The sequence below is a fragment of the Phocoena phocoena genome, chromosome 1 (genome assembly GCF_963924675.1).
Source record: "Phocoena phocoena chromosome 1, mPhoPho1.1, whole genome shotgun sequence".
Taxonomy (NCBI): domain Eukaryota; kingdom Metazoa; phylum Chordata; class Mammalia; order Artiodactyla; family Phocoenidae; genus Phocoena; species Phocoena phocoena.
In genome coordinates this window covers 143,780,836-143,800,477 of record NC_089219.1, presented here as the reverse complement: position 1 = coordinate 143,800,477, position 19,642 = coordinate 143,780,836, and the positions used below count along the sequence as shown (strand labels likewise).

At 45.1% G+C, this 19,642-nt stretch overlaps 1 protein-coding gene across 1 annotated transcript in view; it reads left to right on the top strand.

The window, feature by feature from the left end:
- Nucleotides 1-16,724, top strand: part of SMYD2 (SET and MYND domain containing 2) — a 50,673-nt gene extending 33,949 nt beyond the window's left edge. The window contains exons 6-12 of the mRNA XM_065877968.1: nt 4,542-4,609; nt 7,414-7,516; nt 9,993-10,103; nt 10,786-10,906; nt 12,057-12,231; nt 14,224-14,332; nt 16,310-16,724. Coding sequence (XP_065734040.1) covers nt 4,542-4,609; nt 7,414-7,516; nt 9,993-10,103; nt 10,786-10,906; nt 12,057-12,231; nt 14,224-14,332; nt 16,310-16,390 — 768 coding nt within the window. The 3' untranslated portion in view covers nt 16,391-16,724. The remainder of the gene's footprint in view (nt 1-4,541; nt 4,610-7,413; nt 7,517-9,992; nt 10,104-10,785; nt 10,907-12,056; nt 12,232-14,223; nt 14,333-16,309) is intronic.
- Nucleotides 16,725-19,642: the final 2,918 nt, after the last annotated feature.

Here is a 19,642-nt window from a genome sequence, read left to right as displayed (position 1 = left end):
CAGACGGCCCCAGGAAGGACAGTCACCAGAGAGAGGAGCCCAAGTGGGTCTACGTACAGGAAGTCTTTCCTGATGGTTGCTAAGAAATCCTATTTAGAGGAGCCTAGGTTTACCAAAATCAGATATGATAAAAAAAAAAAAAATTAAAGAGGCTTCTAGACAAGAGCAACTTAAAGGCGCTAAGGCTGGTTGCCAAACCAGCCATTTGGAAAGGCCGAGGCTCCGTTGGGCATGGCTAGGACACAAAAGACAGTGCAGCCGCCACCCTTTGGCTGAACACAGTCTGGCTGCATCAGTCTTCTGTTACTGTGAGGGTGGCTCTTCCTGGCGTGACTTACCAGATCGGATTTCTCTCCCTAACATACCCTTGCGTTTTCCCCTCCAAGCTGAACGTGTTGAAGGTGACCTTCCCAGAAAGAGAGTTACTAGAATACTGCTCTGTGGGCACAAGTAGTTACATTTCCCTGCCAGAGCCTTCAGTGCCTAGATGGATAAAAGAGCTTGGTAGATACTTACACATTTTCATCTTAGGACCGAGTAAGCATCGCCTATATACCCCTTGACCCACTAATTCCATTTCTAGGGATCTAGCCTAAGGAAGTAGTCAGAAATTATGGACAGAAATTGACATGCAAATTGTTTATTGCGTGGTTCTTTTTAAAACCAAAAAAAAAAAAAGAAAAGTGAGAAAAAGAAAAGGAAGTACATATTATAAATGGTCAGCAGTAGGAGTTTGGTAAATAAATTTTGTCTTAGCCTTACAATGGAAGGTTATGTAGCCTTTATAAATTACATTTCAAAGAATATCTGAAGATGTGAAAAACGTTGATGATAAAACATTAAGGGTAAGAGCAGGGGAATGTGTAATACGAAAATTTACTTACGTAAACAAAAAAGTTGAAATGGAAGTTCACTGTTGGTTATCTCCTGAATTGTGGAAAATTTGTGCTTTTTTGTTGGATGATTTTTCTGGATTTTCTACAATGAGCATGGATAACTTAAGAAAATACTAAAAAGAAGAAAAGATGAAAAGCACCCATAGTTCTCCCACTTTAAAAATTGCGCATATCAAGAAAGAAGTGAGTCATCACCACTTCATTCACCTACTTCAACCCCTCCGTGAGAAACACTGAACAGTTTGATGAGTTCCTTGATAGACTTTATGTTTATGTGGATATATTTCTATCGTGTGACTGTCATAATCAGAAAAAAATGCTGTTCTCGGTAAAAGAAAAAATGGGTTCAAGTTACGAGTGTTAGAAAAACCTTCCTGATTTCATTATATGATCCTGGGATTATTACAGCATATTTCCCTAAGCACCCTAAGACAGTGGATTTGGGTGACAGTACAAAGTTGAGGAATTGACTTCTCTTACATTTTTTAAAAAGCTAGATACGTGACTTCTTTTCTGGATTAGATGAGGCATGGTTCTGTGAGAAAGCAAGAGAGATGAAATAAATATGGGTATCTTTCCACTGCAAGCTGCGGAAAAAACAACTTTTTTTTTCCAACACAGTAATGCATGCTGATGGGACTTCTCAGTGTTGACATAGTAGATATGGGACCATAGTTACCAAAAATCAAGGCACTTGGTGTCACAAGCAGAAATGTTTGTGCTGAAAATGACTCAGAGTCCTTGAAATTTGGACTGACTCAGAAAATCCAGGAGATAGATACAGATATATATATATATATATACACACATGCACACACACACATATATAACTATAGGTAATTAATTCCTTGAAAGACTTTATACTTATCAGATCATAATATCCACTCTGAGATCGTGTGTGTACACATAGGTGCACATACACGCACACATACATATCTTTTCTCCATATATAAATTTGAAAAGGGACATTCAGTACCCTCAAAGACAACTTTAAAGCAAAACTGGAAAGTGCTGTTCCAGCCCCATGCCGCCTTCTGGTCCTGCCGTTCAGCCCTCAGCTGCATGTCTGCTCTTCCAGCCTCTGAGCCCTTTCCTCTCTCTGGTTCATGGGAGGGTGTTGTGGGTTAGCTCGTGGCCCAGCAGCAGCTGGTAGCAGAAGGTGACCGCACTCCTTCGGCAGCGCTGAGGTGCATTTTAATCACCGGGAACATATGCATGGTTGGGAAATGTATTTTTGGTGTGCACCCTACATCTAGTCTAAATGCTGATTATGAGAATAGCTTCAGTAAGGCACTTAACGCCTGACTTGACTTGGAAAAAAAAAGGACGATGGCCCGTGCATCTTTCTTAACTGGCAAATTCACTTTTCTTCCCTAGGGATATTTCAGAAGGGAGGGAAAGCTAGCAGGCAAATTGCTATGCAAGCTGGCTTAAACACCATAACCGCCTCCCAGAAAGGAACAGTGATGACACTGGTGCTCACAGGAGCCGTTCTTTGCAGTGAAGAAACACACTGTCTCCTCCACAGTGAGAGGAGGGCGGCAGAGGGAATAAAGCCGACCAGTGGTCGTGCAACGTTGAAGCCTGAAAGCATGTGGAGTCATAGACAGTCCAGCTGAGAACCTCGAAGGGGAAGAGATTACGAAGCAAAGGGGCAAGTCTCCTTCCTCGACCTCCCAAAGCTAGTCAAGAGCTGTCGGTCCCTAGATCAGTTGTAAAATTGCTAAATTCTCTCATTCATTCTTCCACTTCGCAGACGTTTGTTGTCATCCTGTGGGTACCAGCCACTGCTGAGGCATGTTAGTATCCAGTCTGAGACTGGATATAGATCATTCAGTTCCTAGTATGGTGCAGGACGCATAGTTCATGCTCCAGTAAATTTTGTTGCATGAATGAAGGTGCTGATTTCCTCTTAACATAATGTTGGTTGATGGTCACTGATTAATGATAGTTGGCTAATGTCCTGATGACAGAATAGGTTAGAGTACCTGAAGCTGGCACAAAAAATAGTATGCTACGTCTTCTACATAAAAATGCCCAACACCTCAGGATTTCAAAAACTGTATATTGTTCTACTAGCCTACAGTCATCTCTTTTTATGTTGAAAATTGTAAATACTGATCGTAAATGTGTTGAATTGTAAAAACTGCAAGTCAAACCCATCAGAGCCTTTACTTCTCTATGTATCAAGATTTCCAAGCCTTTGACACCGGCCCTTCAATTTTAAGTAAAATTGCAACATTAAGAATCAGAGATCAGAACAGTTTTAGAAGCAGCATGGTACAGTGAAAAATACTTGTGTTTCTGATGGCTTTGCCATCAGAATGTCTAATTTGAATTTTGACTCCTGTTCTGCCACTTGCTACTTATATGGCCTTGAACAAGTCACTTAATCATTGACTTCCCTGAACCTCAGTTTTCCCATCTGTAAAATGGGTTATGCCAGAGTAGTAGTATGGATTTATGAGAGGGTAAATATGCAGCACCCAGCCCAGTGCCTAGCCCAGAGTGAGTGCTCGGTGGGTGCTAGTTTTAAAAAGCCCATCCATTGGCCTGAAAGGCGCCAGTGTGGTGTGTCTGGTGGGAAGGAGCCTGGCTGCAGCTCACGGGGTCAAATCATTCAGCCTGCAGGCTTCACAGACAACCTCGTAGCCGTCAGGGAGAGCAGGGCTCTCAGCCTTTGCCCCTGGCTTTGGGTGAGTCACTGCCCCTCTCTGACCTTATTTTCATCATCTGAAAAGTAAAGCGACCGATTCCCCTTCCAGTTGTGAAGTTTTAGATCCAAATGAAAAATACCCACCGAATTAACCGTCTCCCAGGAGCCTGGGTGTTCCTGGAGAGCACAGATTTTGGCCCGTTCTTCCTTCTCTGCACAGTGCCCAACATATAAGGGTTCCTCGGTGGATGTCTGTGGAAAGAGTGCGTTTATGAAACAGTCTGAACTGGGGAAGTATAGTCCTTATTTTCAGCTATGAGCTCTAAATTAGACTTCCAGGATGTTGAGAGCTGCCCTTGGTGATTTTCAATGTAATATTTCTTTTCAAAGATGAACAAGTGGCCAGTAGTTGATGTGGCTGAGGCATGAAGGAACATTCTCAGTCCCAAGTAGCTTCAGGGCCTTGGTCCCCCTGCCTCTCAAGGGGTTGGACAGCAGTTAGATTAGCTATGTAAAGGCTATTTGCCGCCTCACCTTATGAGCTAGGTACCAGGTTAAGTGACTCCTTTTTTTAATGGAGGAAAACCGAGGGCAGAGGAACACGGTGATGGGCTTAAGATCCCACACCAGGTCTGTGGCATAATTAGGATCAGAGTGCAGATGTCCTGACTCCCATGCAGATCTGCAGACTTCAGTCCTTGGAGCCTTAGTGGTTCGTTGTGCTCTTGGGCTACCATAGGCAGGTGGGCTAGACTAAGGGTGCATCAGCCCTGACGGTTCTGTTTCTATTTGTTTACACATGAGACTGATCTGTAAGCTGTGTTTAAACATAAGATATCTTGGCCAAAAGAAAGGTTTTCAAATCACTAAACCAAACATCTTCCTAGTTAATTTGTTAAAGGTTAAAATTAAAGAAATGATTTCTATCCAGAGAGAAGCTTTAGTTCATTTTTTTTTTCTTTCTCTCTCCCCCTCCTTTCTCACTACAGGTTAACTGTAATGGCTTCACAATTGAAGATGAAGAACTTTCTCATTTGGGATCAGCAGTATTTCCTGAGTAGGCTGAGTGTGACTTCATTTTTTTTCTTTTTACTTATTTATCACTAATTTGAATTTTTTTTTGATTTTTAAATAACCTCCCTAACTGCATGTGGCACACATGAAACTCCAAGTGAATTAAGTCCCCTTTTTAATTATGCCAGATTTCAAAATATTTCCCCTGCATTTAAGGATCTGAAGGTAGTAGTTAAGACAACAGTTGCTTGGTAAGTCCTGCTAGGTAGAGAGTTGTTATTCAAGAATGTTTTAGAGTGTGCATAGAAGGAACAGCCCAGGCCCTGCTGAGAAATTTGCTTTTTGCATATCTGTGGTTCTGGGAATCTTTGGGTTTCTTCCACTCAAAGGGAAACATTAATTGCCAAGAATTGGCTGTAGACTTACGTAGAGACTGTGTAAGCTTCTTGTTCATCTGTCCTTTTTGAAAAATACCAGTATAGAAACAGCACATCTTAGAGGGAGAATATGCTAAAGTAGTGAACTAGGGAAAAATTTCAAAGAACGATAGGATTTTTCTTTATGTTAGGAATACTCAGGTAATTCAAGAAAGGCCAGCCAGTTGAGCAGCGGAGATCATTATAGCTCTGATTGTAATGGACTGCCAAGCATGGCTTTGCCGTTATCTATTTGATGGACAGGATGGTCTCCAAATGCGTCAGTCCCCTGACATCAAGCCCTGGCTTCACAGATGGAGCAAAGGAGCCCTTCCTGCATCCCCTGTCTTGAGTTCCTCCACACTGTAGATTAGTTTCATCTAAAGTGATGTTGCTTAATAGAAACTACAGGAGCCCCTGCCTCTAGGTTGGAGCAATTGCAGGAAACCCTTAACACCCATGCTTTGGCTGTGGATGGCACGTGAGCCCTACATGTCTGTCTGTTGCTGCCCAGCTCTGTGCATCGTACGGATCTGAAAGACAGAAAAATCTGTTCAGGTCCATGTCCCCTGATCAGCTGTCACAGGCTTTCTTGAACCAGAGAAACAAAAAGTTTATTCCCGTAGTATTACTGTTTCTGTGGCCAAAATGGTGTCATCTGCAGTTTGAATTCTGATGGTGAGGAGAGAAGTGGTTTGGGGAGAGGTTCTTTGGGACCTTTGCCTTTGGGAAAAGGAAGGAGAAAAAGAAGAGAAAGGTGATTAGACCCTCTTTAGAAGGCTCATCTTGACATCTTCAGCCCTGAAATGAGCTCTGGAATGTCTGCTCTTGGTATGTGAAAGATGGAAAGCAAGGCTAAGGGTGGTGGTGCTTGAGGTTTCACCCTGTCCAGCAGTTGCCAAGAGAACGGTGGTACCAAGAGCATGAGCTGTGATAGGTGTCCTGCCTTCGGGCAGCTCCCCCGCCTTCATGAGAAAGATGGCCAGGAGTCTGTCTTGAAATGAGTTACTTAATACTTTTGCAAAATGGTTCTACAAACCTGCTCTTCCACTAAGAACAACCTCTGGTGCCTTTCTTTATCAGATTTCCTAGGGCCTGATTCCCTGTGCATGACTTGCTGGGAAGCAGGGTGGAGGTGACCCTCCCCACGGACAAGACAGGGAAGCCACCGCATGGCCCTGCCCATGGCAGCCACCACCTTCACCCAGACCTCTAGCAGCCGCTCCCCTGGTACAGGACGATCCGGGGGCAGCTCCTCTGCATCAGGCTCTCCAGCCCCCTTGCTTTTTTGTGTTCATGGAGCGAACAGGAGAAGGGGTTTTGGTCACTGAGGGTCAGGCGAGTCATACCGGCCACCAGAGCCATGATGCACCGGGATGTGAGTGCCCATCTGAGCCCCAGTTTGGATCCAGGCAGTTTTAATTGGAGGGAAAAATTCCCTTTGGCAGAAATCATATCAGCATTGTGATTTCCAAGGCAGCATTTTCAGAGATCAAGCACTTTTCCCCTGTAGTTTAGAAATTTCTGTTCTCAGAACTTTGACCTTGATATAATCAGAAAGCTCAAAGCCCTCACATAGGCGACTCTCTCTGTCCTCGCCGTCCCTGTAAAGCAGACCGCAAGCAGCCGGAGCAGCAATGTCCCAATTTTCCAGATGAGGAAATTGAGGTGCAGAGCCTCAGACGGGCTCCTCCAGGTCTCTCAGGGAATCACACACCCTCACTCAGGAAGCCGGCATCTCCCGCGGTGCCGATTTCTCAGCATCTGAAGACAGCATGTTAGAAATCGTCCTCTGATATAAAAAGGTGCTTGGCAGTGACAGCCCATTTGTCTTGTACGGTGTCCAGTGGAGGAGCTGCTCACTGTAGGTGTTGAGTTTTGAGTCCTGCATGTCACAGGAAGGAATTTGTTGTTGTTGCTGTCTTTATCGTTGTTTGGGGGGGGTGGTTTGGTTTTGTTTTTGGCTTAGAAATCACCGTTCTGAATTGCAGGTTTCACTTATTCAGTACCGTTCAAATTTTTTTTTTTTTTTTTTTGCGGTACGCGGGCCTCTCACTGTTGTGGCCTCTCCCGCCGTGGAGCACAGGCTCCGGACACACAGGCCCAGCGGCCATGGCTCACGGGCCCAGCCGCTCCGCAGCATGTGGGATCTTCCCGGACCGGGGCACAAACCCGTGTCCCCTGCATCGGCAGGTGGACTCTCAACCACTGCGCCACCAGGGAAGCCCAGTACTGTTCAAATTTAAGATGTTAGATATTGTCATAAGTGCATGCACAACAACCTCTTAGACTCTGATGGCCAGCTGTTAGATTTTTTTTAATGTCCTACAAAGATCCAGTTTCTGTGACTTAGCAAGTAAGTGGTCAAGGAGTTACCTGAACAGTCTGTCTGCCTTCCTGAGAACATTGGGTTTTCTCTTCTCATTGACAGTGTTGCACTGATGAATCACAGCTGTTGCCCCAATGTCATTGTGACCTACAAGGGGACCCTGGCAGAAGTCAGAGCTGTACAGGAAATCCACCCTGGAGAGGAGGTGAGTGCGTGGCTGAGGGCAGCCGTGTGGTGGGTACCATTCTAAGTCCCTCCAGGGTTCAGGGTCAGACCTGCGGCTTGATCCAAACTTTCAGCTTCCATTTGGCGCTCGCCATGTCCATCTGTGGCCAAAAAAAGAAACCAGGGAAGAATAGATTCGAGTAAGGTTCCTCACAGAGATTTATAGAAAAATGAGACTGCCAAAATGAGCAAAATGCAATCTTAGAGTCTGTGTATTCCCATTTCCAAATAATTGGGTTTGAGTATTTTTTTTTTTTTTTTGTGGTACACGGGCCTCTCACTGTTGTGGCCTCTCCCGTTGCAAAGCACAGGCTCCGGACGCGCAGGCCCAGTGACCATGGCTCACGGGCCCAGCCGCTCCGCGGCATGTGGGATCTTCCCGGACCGGGGCACGAACCCGCGTCCCCTGCGTTGGCAGGCGGACTCCCAACCACTGCGCCACCAGGGAAGCCCTTGAGTTTATTTTTGATTCATGAATTTTGGCCTGTTCCCCCCCAGGCCCGCAAAGAGAAAAGCAACCCAGCAGTAGCTAACAAGTTACAACTCCAAGTGACATCAACGGTTCAAGTCATATCAGTTCCACATCTGAACATGGGAGGGTTCACTTTCTAGGAATGGAATGCAGATGGCCAGGTGTACACACTTGATGGGACAGGTAGAGGCAGTCTGTGGCCAAGGGCCACCATTAGCTTCCCTCCCTAACTTAGGGATATGGAGTGAATCTGGTCAGCGATTCCCTTCTCCTTTCCTGTGCTGTGGGTTCATGACTACCCTGTCAGGTGCGTTGAGAACGCTGGCCAGGCCTTGCCAGATGTATGCTATACTTTCTTAAAGTAAATCCTAATATCTCTAGCAAGACACATGACTTTTTAGGGAATGTAATCACCCACTTTAGATACATTTCAGTTTAAATAATCTCTAATGCTATTTTTTAAGTTGCATGTCTGGATATTTAGAATTCTTTAAATATCATGATTAGTGTATGAAATGATATGGGCCTCCGTTTCTCTGGACCTTGTTAACTAACCCACAGCTAAACTGGGAGCCCCACGCCCCAGGTACAAATCAGACTTTTCACCCTTTGTGGAATTCGTCCTGAGGAAGGCATCTTGTTTTGAGTCAGGGTGTCTTGGTTTCCGAATGTCTTGTGGAGGCTGCCCGGTGCCTCTTTTGTTAAAACAGCCGATTGCAGCCAGTAGGAACCCAAGTCACCAGGACTGGTGCTTGGGGCTGCCTGGAGCAGTTTGTCACCTGGACTGGCTGTGTCTGGGCCGCGAGCGGCCTTTGTCGCCATCTTCTGGGCCCTTCTGTCTGTTGCACCATGTGCCCATCAGTCATTTCAAAGAGATGAGGCAGGCTCTGGCCACTGGGGCAGGGCGAGGCTCTCTCCTGTTGTTTTGCCCTCCTGCTGTCACAAATCAGAAATGCAATCTCCTCCTTTTGGGCAAGTCACTGTTTTGGGGGTTACCTGCCCTACAAAGGGGAAAAAGCCAGTCCCTGGGGTGTCAGACGAGCCACAGGGTCTCTGTTACTGCCTGTTGCACTGGGGAGAGCTCAGGGCACCTGCAAGCACCTAGCCTGTGTGGGTCCCCCACCCTTGCCTGCCTGCCAGTGCCCGAGGTTACTGGCACAGTGACAGCTTTGGGACATCCATCTGTTCAGTCAGACGTTTGCCTGATGGTGTGGGATGAGCAGCGAGTGCCATCCCAGTGAGTAGATAATGGACAGTTAAATGCCGGCCTCCTCCATATGCTGCAAGTCTCAGTTATAGAGCCCGTTAGAAAAAAGCAAGGACGGGAGAACTTGAGGAGCCCAAAGGTATGACTTTTCCAAGTTCTCTGGCCCGGCTGGGTAAGGCAGCAGCTTGCTGGTTGCCTAGGAGCTGCATCCTCCCTGTGCTGACCTGTCCCGGCCTGCTGAGCCGAGCTTCCTGGTCCATTGCCAGCTGATGGCAGGATAAAGGGACACACACCGTGTGTGTGTTCATGTTCCCCCTGCACCCACCCAGCAGTGCATCTAGGCCGTCCCGGGTTGTGAGATCAAAGAGGCTAAACAAAGACCAGGAAGAGATAGTGCAGGGCCAATCCCAAGGATGAGTAGGCTCTTTGCCCATCGTGGCCTTTGCTTCTATACAAAAGACAGGGGCATCTACTGCTGGGCCAGATTCACAGCTTGCTCTCTGGGGAGGAAGGAAGCGGGATGCTCTCAACCTTCCAAATTACTGTTTTAGGGATTCCTTGATTCTGTAGGTGGGTAGAGAAGCCCTTTCTCTTCACCACCACTAGCGGGTGCTCGGTTTGAGGAATTCAGTGTGTTAAGGTAAAAGACTGTATCCTGAGCTCTGGCCCTCCTGTCCCTGCAAGGTCACCATCAGGAATGTTTGCAGAGCGACAGGCAGGATGAGGCATGAGTTGGCCTGTAGCAATCTGCAGCATCAACGTTTTGGACCCCCTTAGGTTTTTACCAGCTACATTGACCTCCTGTACCCAACAGAAGATAGGAATGACCGGTTAAGAGATTCTTATTTCTTCACCTGTGAGTGCCAGGAGTGCACCACCAAAGACAAGGTAAACTCCCCGACCCGGCACAAGTGCTGACTGTGCTCTCTCTCTCAGGGCCTCTGTGCCAAGCGAGCGCCCCTGTCTGACTTGGGGTGTCTCCTCCTGTCGTATTTTTGAGGCTTTAAACCGCCTTACTAGCATAGCCCGGGGGAATCCAGTTAGACCAGATCTTTGTTCAAACCTGATTCTCGCAGCTGATTAAAACATTTCCATCACATTGTTCAGATAAGAGAAGGATTTGCCAAATTGCTATGTCTTGAAAAGAAATGGCTGCTCAAAAGAGAGGGAAGGGAAAAAGCACATGAGAAACATTTTCAAGCTTTCCCACCTATTCACCAGAATCTGAAGAATTTTCTCTGGCATTGCGTGAATTATTTTGTCAATGCCACCCCTCCTTATTCTATTCTCTTGATTTCACAGATGTCTGAACACACACATCTGCCCACAGCAAACATATTCTCCGTGTCTTGCCTCTATAAGGAGGGTCTAGAAAATTAATATTTTTGTTTTCTTTGTAAAAAAGTAATGAGTATTGAACTTCTCTTAGATCCCCTGCCTGATTCCCTTTCATTCTTTTGCAACTTTAGAATGGGTAGGCCTCTACCTCTGCATGGGAAAACGTGCTATTGGAGAGGTCTCCCCATCAGTATGGTTTCCGTGGGAAGTAACCTGTGGACATTTTCCTCAGGATAAGGCCAAGGTGGAAATCCGGAAGCTCAATGATCCCCCAAAGGCAGAAGCCATCCGTGACATGGTCAGATATGCACGCAATGTCATTGAGGAGTTCCGGCGGGCCAAGCACTACAAATATATCCTTTACAACCAGCCCTCCCTTACAGGGGGTGTTGGGGAGTTTGGGCACGGGGAACGGGGGGAGAATGGGTTTCAGATTCTGAATATTGGAGGAAGGATGTGTCCTGGTAAATGTTTAAAGACTTACTCGCCATCCATCACTTGGAGTCAACTACATCAGCACTTCATGTTGACCTTATCTGTTTCTCTTCTTTGACTAGTTTGCTCAGGAGCGCACCCTTGTGGAAGACTTTTATTGTCTAAAACTGCAGAACTGTTCCTTGAAGACCCTCACTGACTGGGTATCTTCCTTTGGGCAAGGCACCTCACCAAGGGTTTTGCTGTGTAACAGATGGAAACAGGCTCATAGATAGCAAGTAATTTGCCCAAGGGACACAGTTCACCAGGGCAGAGCCAGGTTTTGCCCCAGGTCTGCTAGCACAATCCTTTTTTTTTTTTTTTTTTTTTTGCGGTATGTGGGCCTCTCACTGCTGTGGCCTCTCCCGTTGCGGAGCACAGGCTCTGGACACACAGGCTCAGTGGCCATGGCTCACGGGCCCAGCCGCTCTGCGGCATGTGGGATCTTCCCGGACTGGGGCACGAATCCGTGTCCCCGGCATCGGCAGGCGGACTCTCAACCACTGCGCCACCAGGGAAGCTCACAATCCATATTCTTAACTGCTGTGGTATAGCATTTTCTTGGGTGTTGAAAAGGCATTAGATTCGTACTGAAGAAAGAAAGAAAACCAGTGACAGGAAATTGGAGAAAGACACATTTTTTTCTGAGTGTAAAAAAGAACGTTCCCATGGTGGGGACTTTTTCCTTAAGAACTTTAGCAAAAATTCTCAGCTTGGGTGAGGATTTAAATTTAACTAGAAAATTGAAGATTTTTGATTCTAATCAATATTGTTTACAGCTGAAAGGAGGCTCTGTTCCCTGTGGCTAAAATTCTTTGTGTTTTAACAGCTGAGGTCTCCAGTTTCTCCTAGTCTTTTTCTTCCAGAAAAATATGACTCCTTTCACTTTTGCCGGGCTTTCTGTAATTTACGTTTTCGGAGGGTGAAGCTAGAGGTGGAGTGAACAAAATAGCAACTCCTTGCCCCTGGGGCCTTGGGAAGCCGCCTAGCTCATCTGCCAGGCCTGTCCTTTCCTTGACTCTAGAGCACCCCCTAGTGAGCTGCTGGAGATCTGCGAGCTCAGCCAGGAGAAGATGAGCTGTGTGTTTGAGGACAGTAACGTGTACATGCTACACATGATGTACCAGGCCATGGGCGTCTGCTTGTACATGCAGGACTGGGAGGGAGCCCTGCGGTACGGACAGAAAATCATCCAGCCCTACAGGTGATTGCAGTGGCGCTTCCCATCATCTTAGCACAGAATGGAAGTGGGTGATTTAGAATGGTCCCTTGGCTCTTCTGTCTTGACGCTATCATGTTGGAGCATGCCAGGAGCAGCTTTCTGTCCTCTGTACACATCTGGAGGTGCAGGCACAGGGTGCTTCCGCTGGGCCCGGCCTGTGCCCTCCACCACCCGCAAGAGGCACCCCGGGAGGCAGACTGAGGTGACGCAGCGGGTGCTGGGGCAGGATCCCTCCCAGGACCCATCCAGGGTACTCCGTCCACAGTAGTTAATTCAGACCAGTATTTAAAAGCCACCGGTTTGTTTCGTTCCCCTCCCGTGCCTTCCAAGTTAAATGGCACTTAGTAATCCATTAGTGGTTTTCTATCCCCTTCTTTTGCTTTTTTCAGGGTGCAGCATCAGTTTTGCAAATGGGGAAACTCTGGGACTGGTGTGTTGTCTGTGGTTATTTAATATCTTCCCCTAGATTTGAATAAAATAAGTTGGATTTTAACTTGTAGTGATAATGAATGTTAACCATGGGCAAGTTTCCATGTTGAGAGGGTTAGTAAACCTTAAAGTGGGTGACAGAAGGAGGTTCTGAGTAGCCGCTTCAGGGCCTGGCTGGCCTAGATCAGATCACTGGGGCGTCTGTTAAACACATTTACATTATGCATTTACAGGGTCCTCTCCAAGACCAAGTGGATCAGAATCTCTGGGTATTGGACTTGAAATCTCTGTGTTCCAGAAGCACCCTGAGGGCTTTTGAGAAGCACTCAGTACTTCTTCAAGTTCTAAGATTGGGGACTGTAAAGTTTATGTCCAGTCTGAATTTCCACTGCCCAGTCGGCCCTCCACTTACCTCACAGTGCCCTGATTAGCCAGCAGGGGGAGCCCATGGGGGAAGCCAGCTCCTAAAATCTGCTCCTGGAAACAGAATTTGATACTTTAGGGATAATCTCAAAGCCTGTCCTTCTTCCTGAGGTGGGTGAGGAAGTCCTCTGGGCCATGTGCACTTCCCTCTGTAGATCTGTAGGGAGAGAGACAGAGAATGAGAGTGAATGTTGGCTTTGTGGTGGTTCTCCCAGCAGGGCTTGCTGTGTTGGACCCTCTGTTAGCTTAGGGAGCTCTTCCGGGGGGCCCAGCCCTGGCCTTCTCTTGGTTGCTGGCTCTAGGGATCTCTCTGGGCAGCGAGCTGCCCGCTGCCTAGGAATACAGCTAGAATGTGTCTCTTTTGGATGGACTTTGAGGATAGAGCAGGTAGAACAGACCAGCCTGTAAATAAACACCTTGAACACACACACGTGTGTACACACACACACACACACACACACACACACACACACACACACACACACCCCAGCTGCCTCCTGGTCTCTGTTCCTAGGGAGATGGCTCCTTCCTAGGCAGGCCCCATCAGTCAGCCTTCAGTTAAAACCAGCGAGAATACCTGCTGTCTACAAAGCCTTCTGCTGGGCAATAGAGAAGGAATATCTAGAAGAAGTAGGAGGTGTGTACCCGACTTCAGAGAGCTTATAATTTTGCCAAACCAACTGATATCATAGAGTGTGACAGAAAGCCGAGGTCTTGAGACATTGGTATGTTTCTGTCTTTAAGTATACTGTCTTTTTAATATGAGGGGATAGGCCTGTTGTCCTCATAAAGAGGGAATTTTCCCAATGCCCTGTGATGTGTGCACCTAAAAGACAAAAATCTGGGGCTGGACTCAATGTTGTGTTTATACATGTTTTTCTATAGGATCTCCCCTGTAGTTTTTCAGAAACACACAAACTGCATAAAATGAAGCGCATCCACGATGGGTAGACAGGGTTGAACCATCCATGCCCTCCACGCAGCACCTGCCGGGGTCTGGAGGAGCCTGGCTGCCGTGGAGAGTGTGGCCATCAGCTGGGCGACCACAGCTCAACTGCACCCGGCCTGTGGGCTCTCGGCAGCCGTTGACAAGGTGGCCTGTTGTCTCTTCTCTCCTTCCAGTAAGCACTATCCTCTGTACTCCCTCAACGTGGCCTCCATGTGGCTGAAGCTGGGAAGATTGTACATGGGCCTGGAGAACAAAGCTGCTGGGGAGAGAGCTCTGAAGAAGGTATGTGTGTGATGTGAGGTCAGGAGGCCCAGTGCCTGACGGACTCCTCACACTTCCCTTCCTGCAGGACTCAGGTGACTGACGGAGTCGTGGAGAAAGACTAGCCCTTGGCTGCCCTCCAGCCATAGGAGTGGGAAGGGGGTGGATCCAGCAGGCGGCAGGGTAGTAAGTAACTGAGCCTTTGGCGCGTTTGCATCCTGACCCTTCTGTTGGGAAAGGGGTGTCCACATTGTGGTTACAGGTTCACAGCTGTGGGGAAGGGGGTACTTGCCCTTTGTCCCCTGGGAAGCCACGGAAGTGCTATAAGTATGTGATCATGATACGAGGCTGGCATTATTAAAATGTCTTTTCTGGTCCACTAGTACCGATAAAAAGAAAGGAAAAATAAAAAAGAGGCCGTGGATAGGTCAGGAGACCGTAGTGAGGGAATTCTCCAAATTGCTGCCCTTTGGGATTTATAGGTTCGTGATGCCTGATTATGGTGAAATCAAGGCAGTTGGGTCTGGAGAGGCCCTCAGCATGAGGATTATCCATTTGCAGTTTCTAAAATAGGCTTAATAATCATTGTTAGCGTTCATTGAGTATGGTTATGTGCCAGGCCCTGCCGCTCACAGAAGCACAGCCACCATCCCAAGTATTGGTTCTCATTGCTGTTTATATAGGAATCAACAGTTGATAAGACACAATCTTTGGGACAATTATTGTTTATGTAGAAGACAAAGGTTGATAAAATGTAACCTTTGGACAGTCTGTTTATACCTGTTAAGAGAATCTTTGTGAAAGTTGGGGCCGGGGACTAGGCCTGGATGCCTAATTCTCCAGATTCCCCAGATCTTCCCGATACAGTATACGGAAACATGGAGTAAGGTCCGACATCCCAAAAGGAAGGGCCAGGGCTGACCCAGCCTAGAAGTGGGAGTTAAGGATAAAACCTGTTTTTAAACTGTGGAAGTTGTCTTCTAAGATGCCATTTATTGCTTTGGTGAGGTTGGAAAAAAATTAACCAGTTAGGTCTCTACTTAACGGCAGAGTGCTGTTAAGTAACTAATTGCTGATCACCGAAGGATAGAGTAGACCTGAGGAAGGAACACGAGTCCTGACGTGAATGCAGAGGGCAAGGAGAGACATTTAAACCAGGCGATTCCTGAAGGCTTGCACCCCTGTTGGTTTGAGATCTAGGAAGAGAATGGTAGAATAGAAAGGAAGGCCCGTCAGAGTCACAGGCCATCAAAAATTCCCCGTTTGGGGGACGTGGGAATAATTTAAGTTTTTCGATCTGTGAAGAATACAGTTGAATACAAAAGAGCAAAATAAATTATTACGGATTACCTTAGATACGTAATTCCTATGCGCCAGGCACTATTCTAAACACAAATAGTGTTGTGTTTAGACTTTCTGTTGTTGTTATGTGTATCAACAACTCTGAGAGGTACGTGTTATTCCTCTTTTACAGATGAGGACAGTGAGGCACAGAGCAGTTAATTGCCCAAGGTTACACAGCTAGAAAGTAATGGAGCCACTGGAAACTCTTGCACTTAAAGAAACCTTATTAAATATGTGCTCTCTGGATTCCTCACATGAAACTTGTGCCTATTTTTAAGTTTTTAAAGAATATGTATAAAGATGTAAGCGTGCACTTTTTGAAAGGGAAAAACGGTTTAGTCATGTCTTATACATTAGTAATATGAACTAAAATCAAAAAGGTTTGTCCCTAAGTCAATTTCTCTATCATCTCTTCAGCTACTGAAGAATGTTTTCCTCAGCTGTAGAGACTGGGTGACTAGTCGGATGTGAGAGAATCTTGTCCTCTTTTCTTTTTTTAAAAGAAAGCCAGACTCTGGAGGCTAACACAGGCTCTGAAAGCCAGTTTGCATCCTGTGCCTTCAAGCAGAGAGGTCCAGCCTGAATTAAAGTTAGTCCGGGGGAGGGGCAAGGGGACTGGCTTCAGGCTCTCAACCCCTGTTCTCTCTCTCCTAGGCCATTGCCATCATGGAAGTAGCTCATGGCAAAGACCATCCATACATTTCTGAGATCAAACAGGAAATTGAAAGCCACTGAAACTATGCTGACATTTTAGTTTTTATTTAAATCCAAGTGCAAAAACCTTCGAGGATTTGACTGTTTCAAATCATATACGTCATGCCAGCATCTCTGTAAACTCATTGGAATGAAAACACAACTTGCACTTAACCTTACAAATGGCTTACTTGGATGTTGGTCTTAATCTTGAACCTTCATATCAAATTAATTTTTGAATGCTTTTTTTCCCTAAAAGATAATGGCATGGTTTCATATATTATAATTTTAAAATGCAGTTATTTTTCCCTTCATGCCTACTGTAATGTTCTAAACAAACATGAATGATGAAAGAGAATTAAAAAAGATAATAGTATATGAAGTTTGTGTTTTCCTCTGTCGGTCGGGCGGGGGGATGTCGAAGTGGTGATGGAGCCGGGTCTTGGCATGGATGTTGCACCTGTTCTGCATCAGGCAGGGAGCCCAGGCACGCTCCCCCCCAGGAGTGGGGTCTGCAGCCTCGTTAGCCTGCAGCTGCTTTCCCTATACAGTGCCCATGGAGGACGACAAGACCCAAGACTGAGAAGGTGCAAGAAGGGAAGAAAGGTATCAGTAGCTGAGAGCAGTTGAGTGATATGGGTGCCCCTCCCTGGCAGGAGAATGCGTCAGTTTCAGTTTTTTTCTGTCCAGTGTCTGGTATCCCTTCAGTGCATAATGATTCTGTGCTCAGGGTAAGCCTGAGCAGGAAAAACGTTTTTTCCTTACCGACTCCATGTTCTTGAGCAAACGCTGATCTCTCCCTGCACGGCCGGCAGGGATTCAGCTTCGCCACAGCCTGGACCACAGCAACCTGCAAGTTTCTCAGCAGCTGCTGCAGAGAGGGGCACAGCCCTGAGCACTGCAGCGCAGGGATGTTTCTTGGATGAGTTTCTTCTGATCCGAAGACAGGAACCTCCCCATTAGGTAATAACTAAAGCCTGATGGAGTTTACACTCAGCTTTCTTTCAGATTCATGGTCTGCAAACAGCTTGGAAACAGCTGTGGATCTGGTCTGTCATCCTTCTTTCCTCATCTACAGACACCACACACATCTCTCACTCGCAGTTAACCGCACACAGCGGATTCAGCAGGTAGAATGCCTTCTCTTGTTCAGTGAAGTGCGTTAAGATGTTTACTGAATACCTACTATATGCAAAACATGCTCCAAGTGCATAGAGATGAAGAAGGCATAGTCCTGGCTCTGGGGAGCTTAGTGTTTTAAAAATGCAAATTTACTCTGTAGCTAGGCATAAAATAAGCTTAGCCCAACATCTGTCTAGGTTTTATAAAATTTGTAAAGGTAATACTTTCTAAATAAATTTAAATTATATGAAAAAGTGAGCTGTTCCTTCTTTCTCAGCAGTCCTACCACCCAGAGGTAACCACTGTGATAGTTTGCTTATGTGGCCCCAGTGTTTTCCACACCCGTATAGCATATCTGTATAAACAGATTTAGAAAAACGAAGGCAGAATGGTACTGACATATTTTGTAGTCTGCTTCTCTGACCTAACAATAGGGACCCTTTTCATTTCAGCATTTACAGATATGCTTCATTCTCTTTAGAGGCAGAACGTTGCATGGAATGTGTATGTCATAATCTATTCAGCTGTTCTCTTATTTATGGACATGTGGGTTTTCCACTTTGCTGCTATTATAAACGACGCCACAGTGAACAGTCTTAGACGTATAACTTTGCTGACATGGGGTACCATTTTTGGAGACAGATTCCTAGAAGTGGAATTTCAGTATCAAATAGTGGAAACTTTTTTTTATTTGAGTAAGTATGGCCACATTTCCTTTTTAAAAAACTGCAGCAGGTACCAATAGAATATAATATTTATAGTATTTGTTTTCCTCTACCCTCATAACACTGTATTGTTTAAAATTTTTTTGCCAATATAATGTGTGAACTATTGTGTTTATATGCATTTATTAATGAAGTTGGGCGCTTTTTCATATACTTAGGAATTATTGTGTTTCTTCTGTGAGTTGATATTCACAGCCATTGCCTATTTTGTTATTTATGCCGTTCATAATAATTTCTAAGATCTCAATGTATATTGGAATATTAGCTCTTTGTCACGTGTTGAAAATATTTTCCCCTGGTTGTCCATTAACTTTATTTTTCATGACATTTGTACTAAGGCAGATTTTTTTTTTTTCATTTTGAAATGAAGAAAAGAAATACAACATTGTCTATGATCTATCTGGAATCGTTTTATTTAATACATTGTTTAATGGTTAAGGGATCTAATAGTACTCTAAACTTTTTAATGTTCAAAATTGCTAGCCACTTATGCCAGCATTGTTTATGGAATGATTTCTTTTCCCCTGCTGATTTGAAATACCATTATCATTTCCCTAAGACTTAGGTTTATTTCTGCAGTGTCTCATTCCATTGGTCCGTCTACTATAGAAGTAAAGTACTTTTAACTATTGTTGCACTGCAGAACTTTTAGTATCTACTAAGGCTAATCCTTTTGCATTCTCTGGAGTTTTTCTGACCATTCTCCCATGTTTAACCCTACAAAGTACTTTAGAATCACTTGGCCAAGTCAAGTCCTCTCATGGCCTTTCTCTACTCCCCCAGCAAAAGTACTCCTGGAATATTTATTAGAATTGCATTGAACTCATTGGTGCTCAGAGAACTGACCTCTTCATGAGTCTTTCTATCCAAGAATGTGATGAGTTTATCGATTTGTCTACATTTTGCCTCTGAAGTAGTTTAGTTACGTTTACACAGGTCCTGCACATTCTTCTTAATTCCTAGATTTTATGTTTTCTACAGCTATTAGGAAAGAGCTCTTTTCTTCTATATATTTCTTAACTGTTAAGTCTGACAAGTTTTCCCTATTTGTTGTTAAAGATAATAAAAAGTAGAATCACATGAAATTGATGTGTTTGATCCTGTTTTTGTCATTTTATTGCATATTTGTGTGTTTTTCTTATATTTATCTTTTGCTCTTTTGAGTTTTCTTTTCTCTCTTTTTTAATTTGCTTCCTGCTAATAGAGTATTTGGAAATAAACAGGGCTATCTACTCATAGTTAGTTTTATGTCTAAACTATAGGGTAAGACTACTTTTTCTGTTCACCAACCAAAGAAATTGAGTCCATTTACTCATTCCATGAATGACAAATTAGTGTATGTACCTATTCTCTTGCCATTCTACTTCTTTCCATGTTCATTGGTATTTTGTCTAGTATCATCTTTTTTTGTTAAAGTAGATGCTGTACAATATGATATGTTATAGGT